Source organism: Ailuropoda melanoleuca, chromosome 6 (assembly GCF_002007445.2).
Source record: "Ailuropoda melanoleuca isolate Jingjing chromosome 6, ASM200744v2, whole genome shotgun sequence".
In the NCBI taxonomy this organism is placed as follows: Eukaryota; Metazoa; Chordata; class Mammalia; order Carnivora; family Ursidae; genus Ailuropoda; species Ailuropoda melanoleuca.
This window is the reverse complement of record NC_048223.1, coordinates 127,843,931-127,856,430: the sequence shown is the minus strand read 5'-3', so window position 1 is coordinate 127,856,430 and position 12,500 is coordinate 127,843,931. Positions and strand designations below refer to the sequence as shown.

Genomic DNA, 12,500 nt, shown 5'->3' with positions numbered 1-12,500 from the left:
CCCGGGATCGTTTGCAGATATTTTTCTTAAGGAACACTGGAGATCCCCGGGCTCTGGGTGACAGCTAGGAGGGAGCATTCCGGGATGATGGGCCAATTTGTGCTCATTTTGGTAATTGTGTCCCACCGACGAGCACCCGCCCTCCCTGGCCAGCGCCTCTGAAAGCCTGTTCACGTGTGGTTTTCGCAGCTCATCACCCCCCACGCCATCCGGGTGCAGACCCCGCCACGGCACATTCCTGGAGTCGTTGAAGTCACCCTGTCCTACAAATCCAAGCAGTTCTGTAAAGGTGCTCCTGGGCGGTTTGTCTACACCGGTGAGTTCATGTTTCCAACTTCAGTGCCCAAGTGGGGGATGCTTCCTCCCAGGAACAGCCTGCACAGGCGGGTTCCCCTTAAGGACAGGCCAGGCCCCCTCGGCCCGAGGGTTGGGTCAGTGGGGTGCACGGTTTCTGCAGCCTCGTCCGAGTCGGCGATGCTGTGGACAGGTGCAGCCCTGACAGGCCGTGAGCTCTCGGGCCCCTCCCCGCACCCGGGGCCCCCTGGCTTCGGACCTGTGGAGCGAGGTGGTGGGCTTGTCAGTAGCAGGTCAACTCCGGTCTCCGCTGGGCAGCTGCCCGTGCGCCTGGTCCGTGGTGGGCGGCCCTGGGTGCCCGTGCTATCGCCGCATGGCTGCTCGTGGTGCTGCCGTCATTTGCACACACTGGGACTCAGAGATGAAGCACACGTCATGTGCCCAAGCACATGTGCCACACATGCTGTAATCGATGGGCCGCTGACGGAAGCCAGGTGTCCGCTCCAGGCCCTCTGCTCTTTCTAAAAGAGGACCCGTTTTCTGCGAGGGTCTCAAACTTGGGTCACCAGAAAGGGTCACCTCTGAAATGGCACGTTCTCTCAGAGTGGTCCTACACCGTGCTCTGCCCACAAGGCACTGCGTTAACACCATTTGTCCGAGGTGGAATTGAGAAACACCATCGATAAACTCAGAGCGTCTTTGGGTTTTGATTTTCGGTCCTAGCCAACTGCCAAGCTCTAGGACCTGAGAAGGTCTGTACTGATGGGCGGCACGTGCTGCAACCCCACGTGGGCGACAGGGAGGCTCTGTTCTCTCCTGCTGTGGCCTCGATGTGCTTGTGCGGTGAGGGGGCGGGGCAGGGGTTCCATGCCCGGAGCCTGGGCTGGGGCTGCGGCCTTGACCACACGCAGTGCCGGCTACAGGACGTCCTGGAGAGGGTCTGGGCTCCCCCTGGGATGCGGGCCTCTCCGTCCACCAGGCGGGTGGATGTGGGGGGTCGGAGGTCCCTTCCACTTAGGAGTTTGAGGAGGGAGGAGGGGTCACTCACCCACTGCCCCTTGTAGGAGGCTTTGGGTGGGAAGTGGAAAACTTAAACTCCTCCACTACCACTTCCCACAGGCCCAGCATCAGCTCAGGGGTGTGCTGACCTGGGTCCTCTCAGAGAGCCATGGCTGTTGTCCCCAGAGGCACCCAGGCCCTCAATAGCCTGCCCGCCAGGGATACCTGGGGTCCTCAGCGGGGGCAGTTTCCTCCTCTGTCGTCCTCCCCAAAACGCCACACCCTGCCAGATGGTCAAGGTGGGAGAGAGGTGCCCACGCTATGGGCCGCTTTCTCCCGTGGGACCGGCACATGCTCCCAGGAGCCCAGAACCACCCAGGAACCAAGGGAAAGTGGGCGTAGCAAAAAAGCTATGGGTGAACATCCCTGGGCCCACTGCCAGTGTCCAGATGCTCTCGGCTTCCTGGGAAGACCCAGAGACTGAGAAGGGCAGTTCCTCCAGTTTGCGAGGCCCCCGTGTGTCTCATGCAAAACAGGGTTATGCAATGTGGGGTATCTAATAAGCACTCATATGTCTCCAACAGGCAAGCACTGTGCGGCCAGTGCAGTATGGGGCTGGGTCCCTGGGAGGTGCGGCCAGAGTCCCGTCCTGTGCCTGCTGGGTGTCCCGTACCCACTGTGAGCCCATCCTCGTGTGCGAGCTGTAGTCGTGCCCCTGTGCGCTTTCCACACCCCACTCTGTGCTCCCTGGTGTGGGTACGACACCTCCGAGGGCCTCTGGCTTGTGAGTTTGCTCCGTGGAGGCTCCACTCTGCCCACTGTTGGACCAGGGACCTGGACCCTGTGCCTCCTGACGCCGCTGAGCTCTGCTCACTCCTCAGCCTCCCCCATGGGTTTTGTGGGGGTCAGGGAGAACTTTGGGGCACTGTCTGTCCAAGGTGGGCATGCAGAAAGCAGTACCTTCTGTAGACAGGGTAACAGCCACCAGGATCCCCAGTCCCTCCAAGGAGGAGACATTTATTATCCGCTCACGAGCCACGTGGTGTGTGGGTGCCCTTGGCTGCCACAGGACCGGAGCGTTCTGGTTGGTGTAGGGCACTGCGGTGAGCGTGTCCGAGAGTGGCCAGATGTACTTGCCCCATCTGCAGGGGAGCGGGCGCACAATGGGCTTCTCCCGCTTAGTCTGCCCACCCTGGTTAGAGCCCTCGGCCAGTGCCTTCAGGGGGTCCTTTCCCAGTCTGACCTCTGCAGCTGCGGGCTTTTTTGGGGTCAGGGGTGGTCAGCGGCCATTGTAAGAACACGATGGCAGGAAGGTCCGGTCGTGCACCTTCCCTGCCCTGCCCGCTGACAGCAGGAGGGGCCAGGCTGAGCTTGGGAAACAGGCGCCAGAGAGACTGACCGTGAGCGAGGGCGGGGCGTCTGTCACTGGCCGGCGGCGGTCCCGGGCGCGGGGCCTGTAGTGTGGCCTTGCCAGGGTCGGGCGGCTCTCTGTGCAGGACGCCTCTCTTGGCCGGGGGTCTCCTCTACTCCACGGGTAGGGGTGCTCACTTCCTCCCTGCTCAGGGTGAGGGTGATCGCTCGGTGAGTGCCAGCCACCTCCCGCCGGCCCGAAGCTGTCTTCCGTTTCTGCTGTGGACGTCGCGTGCACCCCAAGCTGACTGGGCTTCTGGGGACCCTGGTGCGGGGTCCCTGCTGCCCAAGGCTTTGGGGATTTCTTCCCTCAAGCGTTCTCCCACGAATGGGCGCGTTTCAATGAAGCCATTCAGTGAGCTCAGCCTTTCCTAGTGGGAGGCTAATATCGCCTCTCCCCACACCCCAATCATTAACGGGAATATACATTTCAAACGCTGTGTAAGGGATACGGGGGCCCGTACACTCTCAGGGAGCAAAGGAAAGGTGGGGTCATAACCTGTCTGACCTGGAAGCTTCTGTCTGATTTGCATTGCCCTGAAATTGATGGGGACAATGAAGCAATCACGGGGAATTGCACTGCCCCCACTGAAAACTGAGCCAGCCCTTCTGGACGTCAGGACCTGGGCATGCAGCCCCTTCAGGGAGGGCGCCGTCCCCTGGGCATCTGGCTCCCATCAGTCCCGGAGGCTGCCGGGACACCCTCGCATGGAACCTTCCCGGCCTAGGCAGCCGGCCTGGAGATAATGGACCTGTGCGCAGAGGAGGGGCCCCGCCCGCCAGAGGCAAAAGGCCTAAATGATCTGTTTACAGAGATCTGAGAAACACCAGATTTTTCAGAACCAGACCCGATTAGTCAACCCAGAGCCGGTGCGGGTGCTCTCTGCTGCCCCCGCCCTGGGAAGGGGAGGCCGGCCAAGCCGATCCATCCAAACCCTTCTGCCTGCTGCTTTCAACTACTCTAAAGGCACAATTACCTTGGGAGGCAGCAGCCGCTCAGTTGATTAGCACGGTGAATTAAAAGAATGAGTCACAAATGACATGTCCGGCTCTTCCATACTAGTCCTTTGTATTCCCAGTGTGCCTCACCCCTGTTGTAAGAAGGTCAAAAATTAGAGAGAGAGAACAATTTTCAAGCGGCTAGCACTTAGGAACAGAATTAACAATCACTCTGTATGTAATTGCCAGTTAATAGTAAATTGCCTTTTAGACTGTAAAATGCAATATAAACGGGTGGGCACCTAAAATTAAATTAATGAGATATTTGCTGCATTTAAAAGTGAATAGTGCAAATTAATAACTGAGCGCAATGCTTGTTTTAATATTTGTCGAATAGTGTATCGTTTGCTTGTTTAATAATAATTGAAATAGTCTTGGCAAATCGTCCTACCTGAGAAACTCATGTTAAAGGGCGAACTGAGCAGTTTCACATTTATAACTTCACCAGGAGAAACACATCAAATTGTTAAGAGCAATACAAGAAATTATTTTTTTAATTAGAATATAGGCATCACCGTGTTACTTGATTAAGACAAATTGGAATCTGTATGCTTCTAAGTGGAATTACGTTAGAACGAAAACTAGCTGAAGACACGTTTCCAGGTGTGAGGTGTGCCCGACAAGTGTATCGCTGCGTTCTCAGAGCGTCCACGTGGCAGAAGCGTTTCCTGTTCCACAAAGAGCCGAGGCTGGTCGGCCACCAGTGGCTCACCTTCAGGCATCATTCCACAGGATTTGGGGGTGCAGCCTGTGGCGGGGGGCTCACGGCTGACCTCCTGCTCCTGAATGCTTGGCTGGCCCACCCTCATGGTAGAGATCTCTTCTGCTCGTTTAAAGAAATGATCACAAATAACCAGGAATCAACATGTCGTCTGCCAATGGCCAAACCCAGTCCCTCACCAAGATACTGGCAGTTGATGGTCAACACGTCCAGAGTGCGTGCGGCCGCGGCTTCGCTGCTGTGCGCGGGCCCAGCTCAGGTCTGCAAGGCATTTCCTAGACGGGGACATAAAAATGATGATTTTCTGCACAAAGACGTGCATTCAGCTTCCGGCTTGTAAAATCATTACTCAGCCAGTAATTGCTAACCGTTTGTGTTCTTTCCGATACTGTGTGTGTGTGTGTGTGTGTGTGTGTGTGTGTGTTAGAGTGTGCCTTAAATGGGGGCATGTCAAGGCGGGGGTGGCCCTGTCCTCAGGTGCTGTCCTGGCATTGGGTGGGTGGGGGGAGCGTCTCCTCGCCCAGGGCCTCCCGTAGCCTCTGGCAGGCTTCCCCCGCTCTCCCCCGCCTCACGTCACCCCCTTGAAAGGCACTCATGTTTCTGAAGTGTTTTAAAGATCTTTTGTGTGCGTTCAGATGCGATTCTGTCAACAGCACAGTGACACGCTGTGGAGTCAATAGTGCCCTCCGACCACGGCCGGCACCAACGAGCTGTCCCCAGGCCTGCGCTCTTCAAACAGACCCCTGTAGCCACAGCACAAAGGACTCCCGATGGCCCCCGCAAGTCACACTGGTTTCACTGTGCCTGACTAGACGCTGTGCTTCTCTTCAGCGTGAGCCGCTGCTTGCTGCAGTTACAAATTGTTGAGCACGTATGTGGGCCTGGTGGAGAAACGAATATTGTAATTGCGGGCCCTGGAGTTTGGGGAGGCTTCCGGCCGTCGAGCGGCCTGCCCTGGCCGGTGAGGCCCGGTGGGTCTTGGCTGGTCCCTGTCTGTTCTTCTCTGTTGGCCCCACGGGTGGGTGTCACGGTTCCTCTCCCCGGGTTGGAGGGTGTCCGTGGGAGGCCACCGTCCCTGGTGGATAGACCTCTGGCTTTCTGTGAGGAGGGCTAGGTGGGGCGGTGTGTTCGGCTCAGGGCGTGTCCGGACCTGTCCAGAGTTGGGGCGCTGGGCCAGCTGTCCGTGCCGCACACAGCTCCTCCACCGTGATCTCACCCAGCCCTCCCCGGCGTTGGTCATTTGTTCGCCGCCTGGCAGGACAGGGCAGATCTTTGCCCATTGCCCGGGACGGTTGTTTGCAGGGCTCCTCAGGGCCGCGGGGGGAGGGAGGGCGCACACCCAGTGTCTCTGCTCTGTGTGGTACAGCGTGACACCAGGGAGCCAGCCGCTCGTCTGCCGGCACGCTAAGTGGGTGAGGGGCGTGCGCACCCTCCTGGGGAGTGGGGCTGTGAGGGCTCCCGGGGTCACTGCTGTCCCCTGCTCTCCTGTCTCGAAGGAGGCCTGGAGAATGAGACACACCGCTTGTGCTATTGCACAAGCAGACTATTTGTCCTGATCAGTGACACCCATTTACTAGAATTGCTTAAAATGAACTATACCTCATACAGAAATCGCACATTTAGAGACTTCCATTCATCATCTGAAAATTGAGGGCCAGTAAACTTTTCTGCTCCTCCAGTGGGATCATAGGCATGCATCAAAATGTTAAAAATGATTGGTGAGAGGGAGCTGTCACCCATTTATCAAGGAAAAGAACATTATTTGCTAATTTCCCAACCAGGCTGGTGACAGGGTGCTCCGTCTTTGGACCCACGGTGACCAGCATGGCCTTTTTGTTATTAGTACAAGTCAAGCGCTTTTGGGCAGTTGCTAACAAGACACATTTGTCTGTCATCAGAGGGGCTGTGGTTGTTTTCCAAGTGGCTGTGACCAAAGTCGGCTCCGGGCGCCCCGATTGGCTGCACTTCCCGGGGCCATGCTAACCCGGGAGGAGAAACCGACTGATAAATCACAAAGTTTCCATGTCAAGGTGAAGGTATTGACTCTCCAGCACCAAACCTGACAAAATGTAGCCAAGAGGAGACAGCCATTTATCTTCCCCAAAGGACAAAAGGGTCATCCGGGTTTCACTCAGTGATTTTCGAGATGTGGATGGGCGGAGGAGATGGGCCTGGCCCCCTCCGCCCGCTCAGACCCCCACACCGGCGGGGTCCCCGGTCCTGCTCCCCACCTGCCCAGTGGGCCCAGGGGAGGGGAGTCACGGGCTGAATGAGACCAAGAGCCGAGGTTTTATTCAAGGCTCCGGTTGGCAAGGATGCCGGGCACACCTCTGAAAACAACTCGGGAAGGGCATGGGGGCAGGGACTGGGGGGACCCCACGGAGAAGTGCCGCAAAGTGACTGCAGTCCACCCAAGTGCAGAGTCAAGGAGAGATGATAAACGTAGAAATAAAATCACACAAATGACGCCGGTGAAACCCACGATTTCAACGATGAAGACGAAGGTCGGCGTCAGAACCATTCCAGCAGAGTCTGCCACGCAGGGCTGCACCTCTCGTCATGCTCCAGAGAAGGACTAGATCACGCGGTGGCCTGGGAAGAAGGGAAAGAGGAACCCCACGCTACTGTTTTGTTTTTCTTTCCGGCTGACCACGGTCTTGGAGGCCTCAGGCCTCCTCCTGACAGACCCATTCGGTGGACGTTGGGCAGGACGCGAAGGGCCCAGGTTGGAAGCTGGCAGGGAGCGCGTTTCTCTCCGGTGTGCTGGGCGTGGGGACGGTGAGGCCGCTGCAGCTCAGGGCCCGTGTCTGCTTCGTTTTGGGGGAAGGTGTGCAGACCTGTCCGTATGCGTGTTCTGTGTTGAGACGTGCATCCCAGAAGCTCTAAAAAATTACTGTTCACATCAGTTGGGCCTTTCTTATTCATGGTAGGAAATGCAAGATGAGTAATTCCTTTCATAGAATGGTTTTACAATAAGAACGACAAAATGGAAAGCTGTTAGTCAGTGATGCGGACTGTTTGCTATGCCCCTCCCCCAAAATAGAAGTTTTGAAATGCTCTTAATGAGCATATGGAATAACTTGGCTCCACGAGGGACCTGAGTGCATGTGTTACAGCACATATGCTCGACGAGACTCATTACAGACTGTGTTAAAGTTTAAATACAGAAACTCCCATTGAGACACGGGCCAGTGCAGATCACGGGAAGCGTTGGTGTAAGTCACCTTCGGAGGAAGTTCCTTTAAGGTGTGGCCTGGCAGTGGGTCTGTGTGACTCTCTTCCTGGGCAGTTGCCCCCTTCCCTGCCCCCATGAGGTGAGCTCTATGTCTCCCACACATGGAGGTCCTACTGCCTGATCACGCGGACCCCAGGGCCTGGGCCTTCTACCACTCTGAGCATCAAGGACCGTTGAAGACCCAGATCAGGGCGCCGAGGAGGTCGGATATGGGGGATTCTGCTGGATTCCTTCTCCATCTTGTCACCCCTTATTCTCCCAGGAGGCCACCCTCGGCTGGACACCCCTTGGCCTTGCCCATTGCAGCCCCGTGGACAGTGGGGGGGAGGGGCTGGCGGCCTGCAGCGCCACAGTCCCCATTCTTGTGAATCTGCGTGCCCGGCGCTGGTGGGCAGCCAGAGGCTTTACCATGAAAATCACTCCATTGCTGGTCTTGGAGACCAGCTCGTGCTTTTCCTAATGAACACGCCCCCAGTCCAGAAACGTCCCACATGAGCTTTCGGGCGCCTTGGTGCTGGGCTGGTGGATAAACCTCGAGGCCAAGGAAGCCACTCCAGCATTTCTGTGGGAGCAGGACCTTCACGACGGGCGTGGCACAGATGGACACTTCACCATGTACTTGGATGGGACTACTGGGTGTTCCCCAGCTAAAGGCTGTAAATTTGCCTCTAGTGCTTGTCATCAGTTAAAATGGGGGTTAATTCAGAGGTTGACTTGTTTAAATACCACGAAAACAAGGGGCACGTGCGCAAGGTGTGGGGGCTGCGTCATGCGGCTCCCTGCCGGTGGGGGTAACTCGTGCTGACAGTCTGTTGTCACAGTCTCCACGACAGCTCCCCAGGTCACGTGGGCTTTGTCAGGGTGCCGTGGTGGTGAACACCTGTTGTGCCTGGAGCCCTGCACCCACCTGTCCCCAGGCACGCCTGGTCCTCACCGCCCAAGAATTCTGCAGCCACCCCCATCACTGTCCTCTGCCCTCAGAAAATGCCTGACAGGAATGATGTTAAAGGTGAACATGGTGTTGAAGGACACGATGTCAAAGCTTCCTGTCTGTGTGATTTGGGATTTAGCCGTGGTGTCTGGAACGTTCAGGGTTTTCCCGATGCCTGCCCGCAGCAGGCACTGCACGTGGTGGAAAGGCCCAGGGAAAGCCTCCGGGCTCACAGGTGCTCGGGCGGGTGGCACTGGGCAGTGGGCTCCTCAGCAGCGGAAGGAGCCCCGTCTTCTTCCTGGCAGCCTGACGCCTGGTTCTGGGCTGCTCTGGGCAAACGATGCGTAAGCCACATTTATAATCCCGCCGCCGCTGAGGCTCATGGGAATGGAACAGGATGTAGGAGAGAAATCAACACTCACAAAAGGTGCTGTCCTGTAAGAAAAGGGACAGCGGAGGCACTCGGGTCTTCTTGGAGCGAGACCTCCAACAGAGATGGTGTGGGGAGGCTGGCCCTGGACGTGGGCAGTGGGAGTGGGGTGTTTCCAGGCAGAGGGAAGAGCGCGGACCAAGTGTGAACTCAGACGGAGCAAGTCTGGGATGGCGGCTGGGTGGCCAGGGGCCAGGGTGGCAGGGAGGTCCCGTGAGGCCACAGAGGCCTTCTGGTCCTAGTACACTGGGGGACTTGGGGGCCTCTTGTGTGGACACAAAACTATTCTGCATGAGCACATAACCCAGAATCCTGTGTTCAAGGACTCTGGTTGCAGGATTCCGGGATTTACATTAATCTTGGCGAGGTCTTCAAAGGCTCTGCCTTAGAACATTCCCGTCCCTGACCAGGAGTTCGAGAAATCTGCATGGAGATCGGAAAGGCAGTCAGTCACGTTGGGAAGCAACGTTATGCTGAGTGGGACGTTTGCCCTTGGCCCCTTCTCTTCCCCACAGCTGGGGTCTGCCGTGTTCACTCGGCTGTGGGCCTCCCTCCGTCACCCGAGTGCCCAAAGCACCCGTACCGTGAGACGGCACTCAGACTGTGACAGGTATTCGCCTTGGTAGACGAGAGCTGGTGCGTATATTCTAATCCAGATTAGACACCTTACCTTCATTTAAAATCTAGTTTCTATTCAGATATAGTTCGTGTAGCATAAAATCCCCCCAAACTGTACCATGAGTGGGTTTTAGCGTATTCACAAGGGTGGGCGGCCACTGTTCGTTCAACACTTCGATCACACCAGAAGGAACCGTGCAAGCGTCAGCACTCGCTCCCCGCTCCCCCTGCCCACCCCCGGCCCCCAGGAACACAGGAACCACTTCCACGTCCGGTCCCTGTGCGTTGCTGCTCCTGACGTTTCACGGAGATGGAACCCTGCGGCTCGCGGTGTTGGGAGACTGGCTCTTGCCCCCGGCGTCTTGTTTGGAGGCCGCGTGCAGGACAGCGTGTGTCCGAGCGGTGTTCCTTTGCGTGGTTGAATACTACTCCCCTGTTCCGGGAGACCTCATCTCGTTCAGCTGTTCATCAGCTTGCGATGCTCGGGCGTCACGGCGATGCGGCCACCACACATTTGTGAACAAGTTTTTGTGTGCACAGAGGGGAACGTTAACATACGCTTTGGCTTCTCACAGTCAAAAATGTTGTGATCCCTTCTGCGTTGCTCTGGTATCTTCACGAAGTCCCACGTTGTTACATTTCTGAGCATCTCTGTGCACCCTGCACGGAGCGGGGCAGGCGCGGTGACACAGGGTGATGGCCCCACCTTCAGGGAGGAGGACGGACCCCAAGCACGTGAGTGGACGGGTTGGGCATGGGCGCCCCTGGGGCGCTGGCTGGTTCTGGAAGCACAGGAGTGGGGGTCTTTCTGTAGCAGGCACACCTCCAGCCCCGGGAGGGGCCGTTGCCTCCGCAGCTCCTTCTTCAGCTTGTGTCTGTGTGCAGATTTTACTCTGGTTTAAAGTGTGCAGATCCATTGCTGGGATGGCTCTCCGCAGAGCGCTGTGTTGCTGTTTGGGTTTTAAGACCCTTTCTTGAAAAAACCCTCTCTGAGAGAGTTAGCAATGCTAGGACACTTGACTTTCCTTTCGTAAGGGAAGGACGGCAGATTGTGCGAGACCTTTCGTACTGAGGGCGGTTTTTATTGGCTGGTCTCCCCCTTGCTCTTGCTTACAGGCTCTGCTTACGTACAGCGAGCTCACATGTGTTCCAGCAGCCTCGGTGAGGGGAGGGGAGGCTTATGGGATGGCCAGTGCCCCTTCCCCATCCCGGAGCCGCCACCGTGGGGAGTCTGTCTCCAGGCTCCCTGTCCCCGGGGACAGAAAGCTGCTGACAGGCCATGTGACTCCGTTTTCCTTAGCTGCCGGGCTGGGCTGGGCAGGTGTAGTTTCCACATGACTATAAAAGCTGCAATCCCATGTATTCTTTGAGGTATGTAAACAGAATTGTTTGAATGCAATCCAGTAGTTGTCAGCAAGGGTATTATTTTGGTAACAAGGAAGATGAGCTGTCCCCTTTTCTGCATTTGGTGTCACATCACAATGCTGCCATCCGCTGCCAGCCGGTGGTGAATGGAAGCGGGTCCCTGTGCACAGGCCAGGCTGGGCTGTCTGTGTGAATACCAGAACAATATTCCCCGTACGAATGAGGAGGCACCTGACTTCCAATTAGAAGTCAAGTGTGGCACTTTTCCCATCCTTAGAAGTCTTGGTTACAGAAAGTACCCTTTGGCTGGCGGGTTGGAGGGGCTGCTGGAGTAGCGGCGGTGTGAGCTGGAGGCTGACCCCGGGCGGGTCGGAGCTGCCCCGTGGCCGGGACACTGGGAAAGCCATGTCACTTTGGGGAGGGCAACCTGGGGTCAGCCGCTCAGTGTCCACGAAGGGTGACCCGAAGTCTTCCTGTTTGCTCCCACCCCCGGGGCCGGGCCGGGGCCCAGGTGGGCTCCTGGGGCCAGCGCCCCCAGTGAGTGATGCACAACGCCGTGGCCTTTGTGTTTCCCAGGCACGCCACAATGCCTGGCTCACCCTGCCGAGTTCTGTGATTGAAATTCATTGCCAAATTTATTGAGAAATTAATGAGAAAAGCTGCAAAGTATTGACTTTGAGAGGAAAACACAACTCATCTTGAATGAGGAGGAAAATGCAGCAATAATTTAGCCAGTATTGATTTGGCCCTGTCCATGTATTGATCTTCATTTTACAATATTAATTTGCACCTGCAATCGGCTGCAAAGGGAACCGATTTCATTTCGTGGCCGCGTTAATGTGCAAAGCATTAGGTGCTCTTAAGAAGTGGGGGTATTACACGTCGTGTGGGGAAGGCAGATTTTTTTTTCTATTTTTGCTTGTTACTGAAATAGACTAAAAATTAATTTTTTTGTCGGACAAAATATGAAAGCAAAAACCCATCTAAACCGTGGCCCTCCTCTCTGCTGCATGGGCCGCTTTTCATCCGCACGCGGAGCCGTCAGCCGCCTGAAACTCCAGGCACCTCTCATCATCATCCCGGATCAGTTCAAAGTTCATGAAATTTCTATGAGCATTGATCTCGCCCCATTGATTTTTTTTTGCAGCAGATCTTTGAAATTTTAATTTCCCGAGCATCTGAATTTCTTATAGATGAAATGCGCTTGGAGGAGACAGTTGATGATGAAGTGGAGAACTTAGCGTCATTTTAAAGCCTAAAAAAGGGAGAGAAAACAGGCCTTTGCAGACCTTGCATGATGTTTTCGAGGTGGAGTGATGGCGGCGCGGGGGGGCGCGGGGGGTGGCGCGAGGTACTGGGGGGGAGCTAAGTGCCAGTTTTGTCCTCAGCGGCCACACATTTTTAATGCAACTTTTTATACAGTCATTTTTGAAAGAAAAGCTATCTGGAGGAACAGCAGGACAGAGAAACATTCTTCACTGTGCGATCATTTGCTCAC

General features: G+C 56.1%; 1 protein-coding gene across 8 annotated transcripts in view; it reads left to right on the top strand.

The window, feature by feature from the left end:
- EBF3 (EBF transcription factor 3) overlaps positions 1 to 12,500 on the top strand; it is a 115,654-nt gene that overhangs the window by 86,711 nt on the left and 16,443 nt on the right. For all 8 annotated transcript variants that reach the window (XM_019803310.2, XM_019803307.2, XM_011229350.3 and 5 more), the window contains exon 9: positions 190 to 316. In XM_019803310.2, the coding sequence (XP_019658869.1) occupies positions 190 to 316 (127 nt within the window). The remainder of the gene's footprint in view (positions 1 to 189; positions 317 to 12,500) is intronic.